At 56.5% G+C, this 14692-nt stretch overlaps 1 protein-coding gene across 1 annotated transcript in view; it reads right to left on the bottom strand.

Moving 5' to 3' along the window:
- Positions 1-7: 7 nt before the first annotated feature.
- MFSD12 (major facilitator superfamily domain containing 12) overlaps positions 8-14692 on the bottom strand; it is a 27710-nt gene continuing 13025 nt past the window's right edge. The window contains exons 2-10 of the mRNA XM_019513270.1: positions 9590-9800; positions 7102-7234; positions 6411-6608; positions 5445-5537; positions 5077-5169; positions 3137-3307; positions 2468-2562; positions 1617-1747; positions 8-98 (exon numbers count right to left, since the gene is read on the bottom strand). Of these exons, the coding sequence (XP_019368815.1) occupies positions 10-98; positions 1617-1747; positions 2468-2562; positions 3137-3307; positions 5077-5169; positions 5445-5537; positions 6411-6608; positions 7102-7234; positions 9590-9800 (1214 nt within the window). The 3' untranslated portion in view covers positions 8-9. The remainder of the gene's footprint in view (positions 99-1616; positions 1748-2467; positions 2563-3136; positions 3308-5076; positions 5170-5444; positions 5538-6410; positions 6609-7101; positions 7235-9589; positions 9801-14692) is intronic.

Raw genomic sequence — 14692 nt, 5'->3', positions numbered from 1 at the left:
AAGAGCCTCTCAGTTGACCGTGTTGCTTCGGCTCCTGTTTTCAACACTCCCAGCCTCCCTGGGTGCATCCCCGGCCAGCCCCAGCACCGAGACATCATCTGTGGAAAGAAGAGCAGTGTCTGCCTTGCTGTCCATGGGCAGTCAGGCATTCGCTGGCCACTTGGGGCCCTGCCCAGCTCCCCCTGGCATTCACTGAAGTCCCTTCAGCTGCTTCCACCACCTCCCTCAGCTCACACTAGAGCCCCTGCTACTGGGAATCCTAAACTGAGATGCTTAGCAGTTGCCACCTCCTTGCCACCCTGCAGGGTGGAGGGGAAGGGAGCAGTGTTCACGTGTGCTGAAGCCCACAGCCTGCCCTCCTCTAGGGCCCAGTGCCCTCAAGGCCTGCAATGGACAGAGCCGCGGGGGGCTCTGAGGTGGGGGACTTGCCATGCAGATCTCTTAGCAAACCTTGAGACCTCAGTGCTGCAGCACCCCCCCCCCATCCCCATCCCCATCCCCAGCCTAGCCAGCTCCCCCAGCAGCAGGCAGTGCTGCAGCTTTGCAGAGAGCACCAAGCGCGCCAGGGCAAAGGAACAGCAGCTCATCCATCATTGGACCCTGGTGCCCAACTCCCCCTGCCTGGCTCCAAGTATGAGGACAAGGTGCGTTGGCTTCAAACAGCAAGAGCTTGATGAGCGGCAGGAGCAGGCTGCACTGCTTTGGCATTCAAAGCAAGCTGAAGCCCCCAGGACACGGGGCCATAGAGCAGTGTCCCCCAGCCCCCATCACACTCAAACTGCTTGGCCTTGATGACCTGATCCCACCAGCATTGGCACCTCTACTGGGAAGTGAGGAGCAGGAGCACCACCCTCTCCCAATGCCTGGCTCAGGGCTGCAGGGACCACCTGGTGCCCAGGAGTTTAAGGGACTCTGCCAGTGGGGCTGGGTGACAATGGGACACGGCCACCTTCTGGGGTAGAAATGGTGCTGCCAAGCCCTGTGGGAGCCTGCCCCGCGCCTCCCTCCTGCACAGCCAGCAGCATCTTGGCAGAAGCTCTGCTCATTTTACCTTCGAGGCTTTGCCATCCAGTGCACTGCAGAGGCTCACGTGCATACATGCGGCAAGCAGGGACTAGGAGCCCCAGCTTAGGCATGCAGCTGGGGCCACGGCCTGGGTTGGCTGACCCTCCTGGAGACAGGGCTGGGGAAGGGGAGGGGAGGGGGTGGTCTCTAGGACTCCGTGTGAAGAACAGCTAGCGGCTGTGCAGGGGTGGGGTACCTGCCCAGGAGACTCGCAGGGGAAACTGCAGGCACAATGAGAGAGGGAAGAGTGTAGTTTTTTGGTAGTTAAACATGCCACTTATGGGATAATGTTACCTGGCTCCCCGCAGCATCCCCTGAAGGACACTGTGAGATCCCCCATAGCCGGCTGGGCTACACACACCCTACTGGGACACAGGTACGGGATTTCCCTGTGGCCAGAACGGCTTGAGAAGGTTCCTTCACTCGTAACCTGGTCAGACAGAGCTGGTGCCTGCCCCTGCAGGAGATCCTGCCAGGCTAATGGGCCCATAAAACCTGGCCCCTGATTCTGCACATGGCAGACCAGCCCCCTCCCAGGACATGGTACTTACGGAATCGGATCTGGATCGGCCAGATCATGATGCAACACAGACATACAGTGGCAGCCACAGCTACCCCACCAGTGACCACCACCATCACCCAGTGGTAGAAGTCAATACAAGCAGTGCAGCAGAGCTGGGTCCTGCAGAGACAGAGGAAGAAGACGACTGCAGTGAGGCACCAGCTGGGTGTCCAGCTCCCAAATCCCACAGGCTCTGACACCCACGCTGGAGAAGATGGTGCTCTGGGCAGGCTGGATGAGAGCTGGGTGCAGCAAAGTGCAGCCGCCCATGCAGCAGTCATCCCTAGGCCATGCACCAACACTAGGGATGGTGTAGCTGCCCCACTGCCCAAATGTGCCCATATCATTCTGCTGGGAGATGGGTAGAGGATTGCTTACTACAGCTGCCATTTAGTGGAGCTCTTTTTGCTCAGAGGGCTGTGCTGATAGTTGCAAGGTCACTCCCTTCGGCTGCCAGAGGACACAGGGGCCTATTGCAAGGCAGGGTGGGGAAGAAGGGGAACCTCTTTTTCAGGAGCCCTTGGCCTTCCCCAGGCACTCATGCTCCAGCCACGTCAACATTCATGGTTTATCTGGTCTGCAGGGAGTTCCAACGTGTTAAGAAAAAATAAAGTGGCTTGGGGCCAGCATGGCTTGTTTGAGGCTGAACAGTTTAAACCTAAGAGGATTCCAGGGAGTCCTCAGAGCGCTTCACGCCCAGAAGCTGAAGTGTTTGGTTTCCATACAGATTGGGGGGGGTAAGGGGTCCATTTTCATGGAGACAGTCCCCAGTCAGTCCAGATCTCCATCTCTGGTGAGCTGCCTCAGCCCTGCTCCGCGCCCAGCCCAGCGACCACTTACGGGCAGGGATGCAGGTTCTGGATGGCCATCACTGCCAGCCCATTGGCCACTTTGTCTGTGAAGCTCATGGCCCCATAGACAAAGGCTCCACTGTGCTGCAAGGCAAAGACAAACAGTGCTGAGATCTTCCTGCCACTAGGTGAGAGCAGGGGCCCCCACATCCCAGAGTTTGCCCAAATCCAGGCATGCAGGCCCATGCTGGGCTCTTTAGTGCTCAAGCACCCTGTTGCCAGTGCTGAGCCAGGGAGACCTGGCCATGACCATGAGGAATGGGGCCCTTGTGCCCTCTCGTGGGAAAATGAGTTACTGCAGCAGCATCCTCAGCTTAGGGCAGGGGCCTTATTCTGCACAGACAAGCTGCCTGCTGAGTAATGTTAGAGGCACAGGGACAGGAAACCCAGGAACGGCTCAGCCCCAAGAGCCCAGAGCCTGGTGTTGCCAAATAGCTCTATGCCAAAACCATCCCTGAATGCAGCCCTGGCCCCAGCCACGTTGGCAGGTGCCAACAAAGTGCCTTTCCCTGGGCTGTCCTAAAACAGTATCCAAGAAGCTCTTGCATATGGGGATGGCAAGGAGCTGTGCACTGGCTATTCTAACCCCAAAGAGATGCAGCCCAGCAGCAACCAAGCCCATCCCACTGTCCCACCTGCAAGAGCAGAAGGAACATACCGTGTTGGTCCCAATCAGGTCAGCAGTCATGGAGAGGGACGTGACCAAGATGGTGGCTGAGCCAGCCCCGAGCAGCACTGCTGCTCCATAAATCTCAACTCCTATCTGGCGATCCAGGGCCACCCAGGTGGCAAAGGCCAGGATGATGAGTAGCCCTGCAAAGTAGGTCAGCTGCTCCAGAGACAAGAAGAAAGTGGGTAGAAGAAGAAAAACTCTTTAAACCCTGGCTTCCTGGGATCCTTGTGCTTCAGCTCTACCCACTAGCAGAGCAGTGCACCAGGTGAAGCCAGGACAGGAGTGAGCAGAGGTGGGGTCAGGATGCTGGACCCATTGCAGAGCAGCATGGAAGCCTATGCAGGCTAGCACAGCTCTCTGGTGAGCTAGGATATGATCCTGTTGGCAGGATCAAACATGGACCCTCCTGCTAAAAGAGTCCTTTCTGTAGTGCACACTGGTGTCACCTCTGCAGCTTCTGGACAGTGGACACAACTGCCCAGAGGGAAAGATTCCCCAATAATTGGAGCCTGGTTGTCATAAGACACTGAACAAGCCATCACACACTGCCCTGGGCTGAAGCAAGGCTCCAACAGTGGCAGCTTTCTGATCCCGGCGCTGCTTGTCCTGCCTGGGCTGTCTCCACTGAGCTGCAAGTTCCTGCTGAACCCTCAAGACCAGTCTGGCTAACTCCTGTGCCCTGGACTTGTGCACTAAATAACCAGCCTGTGAGCCAGCACTGATGGGCTGGAAAGTCTAGTGTCCCATGCCCTAAATGACTTTGCATGAGCCCCGATTTCTAGACAGGCCTGCGCTAAGCACTTTCTGAGAGCTGGGCCTCTTGGAGGAGTCTTAACTCAATCTGGGGAACCCCAAGCAGCAGAAGCACCCTTCCCTACGTACAACAGCCAGCCCAGCACTGCAATGTTGGGTCAGTGCCCAACAGCCTGAAAGCCACAGCCGGCTCTGCACACCGAGCCTGTTCACTTTCACTCTCTCTCATTGTGAGAGTGAAACGTCCCGAAACCAGCGGCCACAGCAGTAACAGGCGCGTAGGACAAGGCTGGTTTGGTAACCAGCCCAGGAAAGGGGGTTTACTCAGATTTAGTGGTTTGGGCTCCCGCTCAGAGAAACTCTGCTGTGCCTGGGGAGGAGAGGGTAATGAACTCATGACCTGACCTCCCCAGCTGGGGAAACCCCAGGCCACAGCCCCAAAACAGCACTCTCTGCAAGAAGCATTTCAGTCAGAGCCACAAGGCTCCAGGGTAGCCTTCCCAACGCAGCCTGGGGCGCAGAGCTCCAGTGAGATTCAACACAGACTCAAATGCATTTACAAATGGCCTGCATAACTTGGCAGCTGCCATCACAAGGCCCAGGCACCAGCCAGCAAGGCCCTGTCCACCTCCATGCCAGCCCCTGATGCTTCCCAAGCCTGACTCCTGCACAGCCCAAACCTGTTCAGTCCCATGCAGACATGTCCAGGCCCATCATTATTCTTCTCACCTGCAGCTGACTCCTGTTACTGCTTGCTGTCCGTCCCTGCCTCTGCTCCTGCTCACTGCCTTGTTGAATAAGCGAGTGGCAGGGCATGGGTTTCCACACAAGTGAGACCCCCAGGAATGCAAGCACTTGCTGTTACTCCCCAGCGCCATGGCACTATTAGCCGTGCAAAGCAGGAGTTGGCATCAAGAGGGTAGCCCTTCTGCCTTCGCCTGTCAGTGGGAGCCGCAACCCCTTCTCTGGGACTCCAGCCCTCCCAGGGCTCCACAGCCAGACCCTTGGAGATTTAGATGCATGCTAGGAATCACTGAGGTGTCCAGGACCACCTAGATCCCACTGCCAGGCCTACAGAGCGACCATGAGAAGCGCCCTCCCTCCCTCTGGCTCAGTCGCGCTTGGGTTTCAGGCTACACTGCACCCCCGCCCCCCTGTGCCCAGCTACTCACATTTCGGCCTATCCACTTGTTCACTGGCTTCATGAGGAATGAGGAAAGGAAGCCGCTGATGTACATCACCAGGGGGATGGTGGCAATGAACTTCTGGAGAGGGGAGAGATGAGGATAGGTGAGCCCTGGAGCCAATGCTAGACTCAGAGGACCCTTCCTCCCCCAAGCAGGAGATGCCCTGCCCCATATCCTTCCCCAGCAGCAGAAGGACACCTCAGCCCTGCCCCTGGGCCCTTTGGGGCAAGCACATGGATGAAAGGTTATCTGGAGCCCAGTATTCAAGGGCAGCACCCGCCCCATGCCCCGAAGGGGGTGGGCACCCAGCACTGGCAGGAACCCTTCCTGCTGGCATCCCCTGCTGTTCACACCTTCGGCAGCAGCAGCGAGTTGGTCAGGTACATGGCAATGTAGGTCTGAGACAGATTGACAATGAGCCGCGTGACCATGTACAGCATCGCCACCTGCAAGGGAGAGTCGTGATGGCTCAGCTGGTGCTCACCCCCACCCCACCATCCAGCACAGCCCAAGAGCAGCGAGTGCAGGACGAACAGGGCCCCTGGAGCACACAGCACTGAGCCCCTGACAGCCTGGGGCACACAGAAAGAGGGCATTACAGGTGTAGGGCCAGCATCAGCTCAGCCCCCACTAGGCTCTTGTCCCATAGGAGGCCTAGCCAGCAGGGTCCCAAAATAAAGCTGGCTGCCACAAGCAGATGTTCCTTCTCTTTGCCACCAGAACAAACTCCTATCCCCTCCTCCCTGCTCCATGCCTTGGCAAGCCCTGGCAAAACTAGGGCTATTCACTGCAGACTTCACGGTTCAGCTACAGAGCTGCAGAGGCTGGTTGCAGTGTGGGCAAGCCCACCCAACCCCACTGAACGCTCCAGACCTGGCAGATCACCAGGGACGCTGCTCTCAAGGCATCCAAAAGCAAGTCTAGGGACAAGCCCAGAGCAGCTTCCCTGAGGAAGGTCCAAGATTGGAGCACATCAGCTGCCTTGGGCAGATGGGTATGCCCAGCCCCAGGCACCTGCTGTTGGAGGGGTGTGAGTGAACAAGTCCCCAGAGGCCCCAGCTTGCAAGTCACCATGCAAACCAAGGAGGATCTTGGTCTGTTCTTGGTGGGGCAGCAGTAGCCACACAAAGGTGTCAGTACAATGGACTTCAAAGCAGGGGCCAAGCTCTGGAAGTGATGCCAATCAAGCAGGGTAGGATAAGCCCTGCAGGGGCACACAGCACTAACCTCACTGCTGCCTGGACTGCACCATCCCACAGGCCCAGGTCAGCCAGTGATGCTCAGCTCTCATGAAGCTCCCTCGCCCTAGTCCCCAATACCTGGTAGAAGGCAGGCTCCAGCAGCCAGTGCTTCCACAGCATAAATGGGAGTGGGGGGGTCCTGCCCCCACCATGCAGCAGCGGCGTGTGCTCCTCGGGGTCAGGCGGCCTGGCTTGGGGGTGCTTCTTCTCCTTGGTGCCCACGTGGAAGAGGAGTGAGAACAGGGCACCCAGCCCGACCACGATGAGGGACAGGTTCTGGGGAGGGGCAGGAAGGAGACTGAACAGACAGGCCACAGAAGCCAGTGGGGACAGAGCGGACACCAGGCATGCATGCAAGGGTTAATCCACTGCTGCACCTCTGGCGAGTTCAGGGAGATTTGGGTTAGGAGACCCTGGGCTCCAAGTCCCAATCTGCTGGGGGTTTCATAATTGCATCTAGGTACCTCGTGCTGTCCCTCCGACTCCCCCAGCACTTCTGTACTGGGGCAGGGGGCAAGCTGAGTCCCAGCACCATCTCACTGGTATCCCTTATTTCACCTGCCCCATCCCTGGAGCCATCACAGCCCCAGCTCACCCCTCCTACCCAGGCCATCCAGGCAGACAGGCCAGCCGTGTGAGAGAGCCTGGGGCGAGGGAAGAGAGCAGAATCCTGCCCCACACCCAGGAGTCTTGGATCTGCAGGTGACCCGACCCCAGCCCCCTCTGCAGAGCTCCACCCCTCCCCTGCACATTGCCCAGCCCAGCTCACCCGGAACAGGGGGATGTCCTGCTTGCCCAGGTGATCCATCTGCTCTGCTGGCCCTGTGCGCCCAATCTGGAAGTGCAAGAGTAGCCAGGCCACAGCATACACAGTGATGTTGGCCATGACAGTGAAGGCGTACCTGTGGGGAGAGCACAGCAGTTCATGGGGTGCTCGCACATGGCCTCCAGCTTGCACTGTGTAGCGGAAGAGGAAGACAAAGAACAAGGCTCTGTCTCTGGTTTGGGCAACTTCTTCCCAAGTTTCAATTATTTCTGCAACCCAGACCACCAGCCTGCCACACTCATGGCAAGGCACAGCTGTATGTAAGCATGCACTGGATGCAGCCTGCTGCTGGAGGGGTCGAGGGTGTTGCAGCATCCAGAATGCATCCTGCAAAGACATGTCCTCTGAACACATGAATGGGGGAGGTCTCTGTTGCCAAGGTGGGGGGAGCACTTCCATGCTTCCAGGACTGCTGAGACCAGTACTCACCTCCACCCACTTGGGGGGATGCCAGCCAGCACAGCGCTGGATACTAAACCCTGGGACCCTGTCTGGGTCCCACTGAGCCACCAGCTCAAACACAGCATCGACTCCAGCAGATCCTGTGCTGTCCACATCCGTCCTTTGGGGGTGACTTTCTGAGACAGCTCACCGCAGTGAGGTGGCTTCCGCCCACTGATGGCAGATAACCAAGCCACATGCATTTGTCTCAGGCTGATAAGGCAGCCGCCCCTACCACCTGATCCAGCCTGATAGCGCAGCATGGCGCTGGGCTCTGCAGCTGGTCGGGCTGGGTTCGCTCGTTCTGTGCGTCTGAGGGCTCTCTGCTTCAAGGGTCATGTCTTCGGCTGGCTGCAAGGTGAGGCCAGCTCCATACATAGCACCCATCCACTGAGAGGACACCTGTGCATGTGCTCGCAGGGGCAGGAGGAAGCACATTTTAATTAGAGTGGCTCTCAGGAGACGCTCCAATTAAAAAGCCTGCAATGTCTCGTGTATTCAACGCCCTGCATTTCAAAATGATGGTGGGGGGCACTTTGAACAAGTTTTAGTTAAATCCCGCCCCCCCAACATTTTGAAACGTGGGGACACTGAATAGGCAAGACAGTGCAGCACGCTGGGGCGCTCGGAGCAGAGCGTGCCAACAGAGTCGATTAAGCAGAACGCTCTAATCAGAACGCTTCGGAGCACGTGTAAAAGTGCCCAGAGTGCCAGGCCCCACCGACCAATGCCCAAAATAGCCCCCACCTGGTTTCCACGGCTAGAACCAGAATCCCAGACCCAAACATCTCAGGCTGCAGGGCAGCTCAGCTCCTCTCCCCTCAGGAAAACAGACAGGGTCACAAGGCTGGGCTCATCCAGGGCAGCAGAGCAGTCCAGGCACCTACTCTACCTGCATTTCCCCTGCAGCTGCTGGCCCAGGGTCTTTACAAGCTGCTGGGCACATGCAGACTCCCAGGGACCCTCCCCAAGAGAATCAATACCCCCTCCTCCTCGCTTTGTAAGAGGACCCTTGCAAGGCAGCACCTACCTCGCTACCCACTCTGGAGGAGGTTCCTGCAGGAACTCCTTGGAGTAGACAGACCATCAGCTACCACTGTTCCTGCATGGCAGGGGGGTCCAGGATCTGTCACACCCGAGAGCCTGGCTGCTGGGGGGAATGGATGAGGAGACTGGGCAGTGCCTAGCATGGCCTGTCCTCTTCAGGCCCAATGCAATGACCCAGAGGAACCAAGGGCTGAGTCCCAGGCACTTTGGACCCAGCCCAAGGCCCCTTAGGAAAGAAGGGGCATGCAGGGCAGCAGCCCACAGGTGACAGGTTTGGATTAGGATCCTGCTCAGGCTGGGGACTGTCAGGCTTTATCTGCATTTATTCTGTAGGAGTCCAGATTAACCCTCTCAGCCCCTAAAGGGGCCTATACATCAGCAACAGCTGCAAGGCAAGGGCAGAAACACAGCCCTGCCCACTGAAGCAGCAGCTGGTCATGCAGAGAAAACAGCCATCCACTCAGCCACCTCTCACTGTACAGCAAGAACCTGCTGGCAGGTCCCATCCTGCTGCCTCTGGAATGGATCGTGCCAAGTCCCAGGTGCTACACAAGGTACAGAGCAGTGTGACGGCAGGGCTGGGCCCCCTGGCACTCCATAACACTACCAAGCAGTCAGCAAGTCCTATTAGCCTATGCCCAGGCAATTGGGAGAGGCAGAGGGGTTACCACCTACTGTCATGATAGCCAAGCATATCCGGTTTAGCCCAACCTTCCCCGCGGCATCTCCCTGCACAGGGGCCCCAAACCAGGCCTGTTCTGACTGAAAGAATATGCAGAGCACACAGCCTGCCTCTGAGGCAGGGGAATCAGCCCCTTCCTGAACTCCAAAGCCAACGGGCTGCTCCCTCTGCTGCAGAAGCAGCCCACACCACCAGCACCAAGTCCCAGGCTTGGACCCAGCTGGCAGCCTCGGCAGTCACAGTGCAGGCAGCACCTCTCACCTGAGAGCAGTGAGCTCCACCTTCTCGTGGTCGGTCGTCACCAGCTCTGGGATGAGTGAGAGGTGGGAGATCTGGGTGGCTGCCCAGCCGAACTGGAAGATGATTATGAAGGGAATGAAGTAGAAGAGAGCTGCCCACTGGGGTGTGCTCTCCTGGCAGCCCAGGCAGGGGTTGAAGATGAAGGGGAAAGTCAGCAGGACACAGATAGTCCCTGGGGAAGCAAGAGAGACGAGAGTTAAATGCCTGGTTTTGTTCCCAGCTAGACACAAAGGAGGGAGCTGGGCCCGAGAGGCATAAGTCCCATTTCTACCCACATGGCCCTGCAGGGACCAAGTTATTTCACAGACTACAAAACAACAGAGCACTGTTTGCAAGCAGGGTCTGCACTGCTGTACTCCACAGGGATGCCAGCCATCACCCCTCACTCCTCTGGCACTCAGGAGATGTGTCCGTGGCGCACTGTCCTGGGAACCCCTTCCCTGCAAGGTCCCAGCTAAAGTGCAAATGCCTCCTGGATACCTTCTCACCTCTTCAGACAACAGAAAGCAGCTACTGTCACCATAAGAAGGCAGCACCCCTAGATGCATAGAGACTGGAGGCAACCAGCACCCTGGACCAATTTGGGATCGCATGGATCACAGCGAAGGAGTCAGCAACCAAGGCAGGCAATATTTTTATTTGCAAGGGAGAACACAGCAGGTAAGAGAGTCTCTCAGCCCCAGTCACAGCCTGCAGGATCCAGTCCCTGCTCCAGTCCCAATGCTCCTTGGGCAAGTGATGCCCCAGGCCCACATCTCCTGCTTACTCCCAGGCCAACCTCTTCTGCACCCAAAGGCACAAGTGTGCTTCTCTAAGCATCAGTCTGGAGCAAAAAGCTACAATCCCACACCAAGTGGAGGAGCTTGCTACATTAGGCTGCTCCACAAGAGACAACAGTTTTCTGCTGGTTCAGAGATTTCAGGCCCAGGATTCTCCAGCAGGAAACCAAGGCACAGAGGTGCCAACCAGCTCCTCACCCTGCAGACAGCAAGAGCAGCCTCCTTCCTGCCTGGGCAGGTAGTAATCCCCCTGTTTCACAGACCCAGAAAATGGGTAAATTCAAGGTCACACAGTGAGGCAGCATCTTGAGCCAGGATCAAGCCCCAGACAAGAGCCAGCTGGGGCTCCCTGTTTTGTGCCTCAAACAGTGCCTCATGCTCCCACTGAGGCTAGAGGAGAAACCCTCTTCAGTAGCCCTTCTGAGGCCAGCGCACTACATCATGGATGGACATTAATCAGCAGGAGAGTTTCAGCAGCTGATCATTCCCCCAAGGGCAGACACCATCTCCAGATCATTTCCCCCATCAACACTTTCAGAGGACTCTCCACGGAAAGGTCTTGTGAAGGCCCCTTTCACCCTCCTCTCTGCAGAAGCAAGACGCGTGAGAAACCCATGTGGTCTGCTGCTTGTGACTCCTCCACATCATCTCATCTCGGCACTGCTCTCCCCACCCCGCACAGGTGGCTCACTCACCTCCCCCGGGGTAAGCATGCAGATAACCCTGTCTCCCTGTACAGGGCACCTGCACCCTCCACCCACCGCAGTGGGCTTTGCACTTGCAAACCACCAGGCCCAGAGTAGGAAAGGAAGGAAGTTGGAGGCCCCTCAAGAAGGCAAAACATAAGTAAGGGCCAGGCTGAAGAGCCAGCAGTAGGAGGCTCATGGACCATTCCCTGCAGGCTCTGGATCAACAGGAAGGCTCCTTCCTGACCTTGCCCAAAAGTCCCAGCCAGAGCTAACAGAGAGAGAAGGCAGCACAGGTTTGGCACCAATGCACTGAGAGCTGCTAGAGGCATTGTGGCACCAGGACTCTGGTGAGGCAAGACGTGCCCTTGCTGCTGCTTTTCCAAACAAGCCCCCCACGCTCCGGCAGCTTTGCGTGGGACCCAGAAGTGTTGTTCTGAGAAGCTGCCGCCTTCATTCAGTGCTAGGCTGTGGTTTCGGCTTCCTATGAAGCACTGCTGGATTAGAAACATAAAAGGGAAGTGCCAGGCACAGGATGAGAATGAAACCAAATGCCAGCCACGGCCGAGATTCCCCGTCTCCAGCACAGCCTATCAACCGTCTCTCCGTCCAGTACAGCAATTTAAGCACCACGGCCCCCTTTCACAAGGAAGAGGCCACATCCATGCTCCAGCTTTGTGCAAGCAGGAGCAGACTGGCTGGGCTGCATCTCCTTTCCATGGGGTTACGTGTCACATCCTGTTTAAATGCACGCATCCAAGTGCACTAAGATGCCTTCCTGCTCCCAACCACGCTTGCTGCTTCACCTGCAGGAGGGGAAGCGTGAAGGGCAGCTGGGCTGGATCCTGTTTCCAACTGTTCTCTTCAGCCCTGTGTGGGTGACAACTCTGGGTCTAGGCCCAGATTCCAACATAAGTCTTTCTGCCAACCAAGTCCCTGCAGCTTTGAACCAGCTACAAAGATCTGCACAAGAGCTGATCCCACCTGAGAGGGGAAATCCCAGTTTCCCAGCATTTGCCTTTAAAATCAACTCTTAAACAGATGCTTTTGCAGTTTTCCTTCAAACTGAGCACTAGCCAGAGGCACTGGTCCTCCCATAGGTGACGTGTAGGGGGCATGCAGGGGGCACATGCCCCCCCTGAGAGCAAGTGTTCTGGCTGATACAGGGGCCTGGAGAGCGTTTGTGCCCCCCCCCCCAACCACAAAATTGGCTCCACTGATGGGATGTTGGTGGTGGAAATGCTGGCGGCAGAAGTCCCAGCAATTCCACTGCTGCCATGCTGCATGCAGAAGTGCTGGGAGTTGCCCCAGCATCCAGTTGCCAGCTGCGGGGGGGGACCACCACCGCAGTCATGCAGCGCTGGTGCCCCCCCAGACTCAGGAGACACCAGTTGCCCATGGATCCTCCACTGCTGCCTGCCTGCCACCCCTCCCACACCCTCCATTCTACAACGTCATTGGTGTTACAGAGGCCTCTGCCAGCACCATGTCCCCACAGTGCTAGATGCTGTGCAGACACATAGCATCCTCAGGACCAGCAGTCTCAAGCCTTCTTTCAATGAGACAGTTACAGTGGTTTAGACTTGAGTAAAAATGTAGACAGGTTTAGGGCTAGTCTCCATATGAGTTAATCCACATTAAAATAGGGTGTGAAGGTACAGCATAACAGCTATTGCAGAGCAATCCCAGTGGAGGCAAACCCTGGTTAAAACCAGTGTACGTTCCTGCACGGCCAGTTTAGCTTAAATCTATTCCCAGTCCGTTTCAGCCAAGCCTCTCATACCAGAGAGCGTTCACACCAGGCTCTCACTGCTTTAACTACATCGGTTTAAATCCAAGACTGGCACTACTGTGCCTCTCAACCAGCCTGTGGCAGAGGAATGATCCCCATAGCACACATGCTATGGATGAGCAGGGGGCTAAAGTGAGCTCCCCCAGTCACATTTTCCAATGGGCTTTGTGGCCAACCAGGCCCCATTTCCAGTTTGCAGCGAAGCCTAGAGATTTTTTTTCCTGCATCACTCCTTCAAGGCCTGAACTGTAGTAGTTAGCTTATCTGCAAACACCAGAGTCAGCAATTGCTGAAGTGTAGCCGGGCAAGCTGAGTCAGCCTCCAAGTTAGCAGGGCATGTTTTTCCCCTGTCACCAGGGGACATTTTCCTACTGCACACCAGGCTTCTGTCCCTCTAGCTGTTACATTGGTGATCAGCTGTCAGAAGTCTGCCTCATGACCCAGCTGGGCATGCACTTTAGGACAGCTCAAATCAAAGGCCCTGTGGGACAGGATCAAGTTGAAACAAATCTAAGTGCCCAGCAGGGACAGTCCACTTACCAGTCTGGGGATCAAAGCTGTTACTCTGAGCCTGGGAGCAACATGGTGTCCTCATTGGGGACATCAATGAGCGCTGTATGCAGGGATGCAGGTCAGGATGTGCCCCCAGCATTCAGAGGAAGCCAGCATGAAAGGGTCCATAGAGATGCTAGGGCTTTCAACTGACCCATCTGTTTGAAGCCTGCACTCCCCAGGAGGCCCTCATTTTCTGAAGTCCACTCGTGACATGGCTCTGTCATGAATGTGCCTGCTAAAAATAGCAGATGGAATTGGGGTGCCTCGCTCACATGCAGGAAGGCTAGGAAGCTCTTGCCGAAGTCTCTGTCCAGGACTGATTTTTATCAGAAAAACAGCAATGGTGTAAGTGGGCCCAAGCCTCTGCGGCTTCAGCTTCCTGTGAAGCACTGCTGGACCGGAAACACAAAAGAGAAGTTCCAGGCACAGGATGAGAATAAAACAAAGTACTCTCTAAGGCCAAGATCCCCCTTCTCCACACAGCCCATTAGCGGTGTCGCTGCTCTCCTAGCAGGACAGTAAGTTGCTAGGGCCCTCGCATGCCCTTTCCCTCTGCCTGGCTCGGGGCACAGGGTCAACAAGAAGGGCATGAAGTGTCCCTCTCTGCTCCCCACCCAAGACTAGCAAACTCCAGGCAGACAGGAGAGGAGTTTCCTGCCTCATAGGCAGGGGTGGGAATTTAACCAGTCTCCCATGTCTGATCTGGCCAAAGGAAAAGGAACCGGTGTCCCTCTCAAACAAAAGCAGTGTCCATGGGTCAGACCACATTGGCATGAATCAAAAGTTGTCCACACAAACCTACAGAACCAGGCCCCTCCAGAGGCAGGACCAGAGTAACAGCTCCTTTAAGAAGCTCAGACATCAAATAATCAGACTGAGCTGTTCAGCCCTGACCGCACGCAGAAGCAGACCTGTAGGTGTCTGAGAAACCGCGCTGGACAAATGCAAGGGCCTACAGACTTTGGATGCTTTTAAGACTGGGGTGGGGTGCAGTAGGGACAGGACTACGCCCTTGGACTTGGGTGCCCAAGTTCCTCCCAAGTTCCATGACAGGTGATCCGGTTCCTCTGTGGATCTGGCCCTGCATCCCATCCGTAAGAGGAACATAGCACCAACCCATCACTGGAATCCTTCAGGAATAAACACGCACAAGACGCTCAGGTTGTATTTATGGTCTCAGCACCATGCAGTCAAGGAGCTCATATTTCTCCTGCAGCTCTTCAAGCCTCCAATCCAGCAAGGCACTGAATGC

This window comes from Gavialis gangeticus, unplaced genomic scaffold (genome assembly GCF_001723915.1).
Source record: "Gavialis gangeticus isolate Ggan-Ray unplaced genomic scaffold, GavGan_comp1, whole genome shotgun sequence".
NCBI lineage: Eukaryota > Metazoa > Chordata > Crocodylia > Gavialidae > Gavialis > Gavialis gangeticus.
Note: the sequence above shows the minus strand (reverse complement) of the source record. Positions and strands in the feature narration are given on the sequence as shown.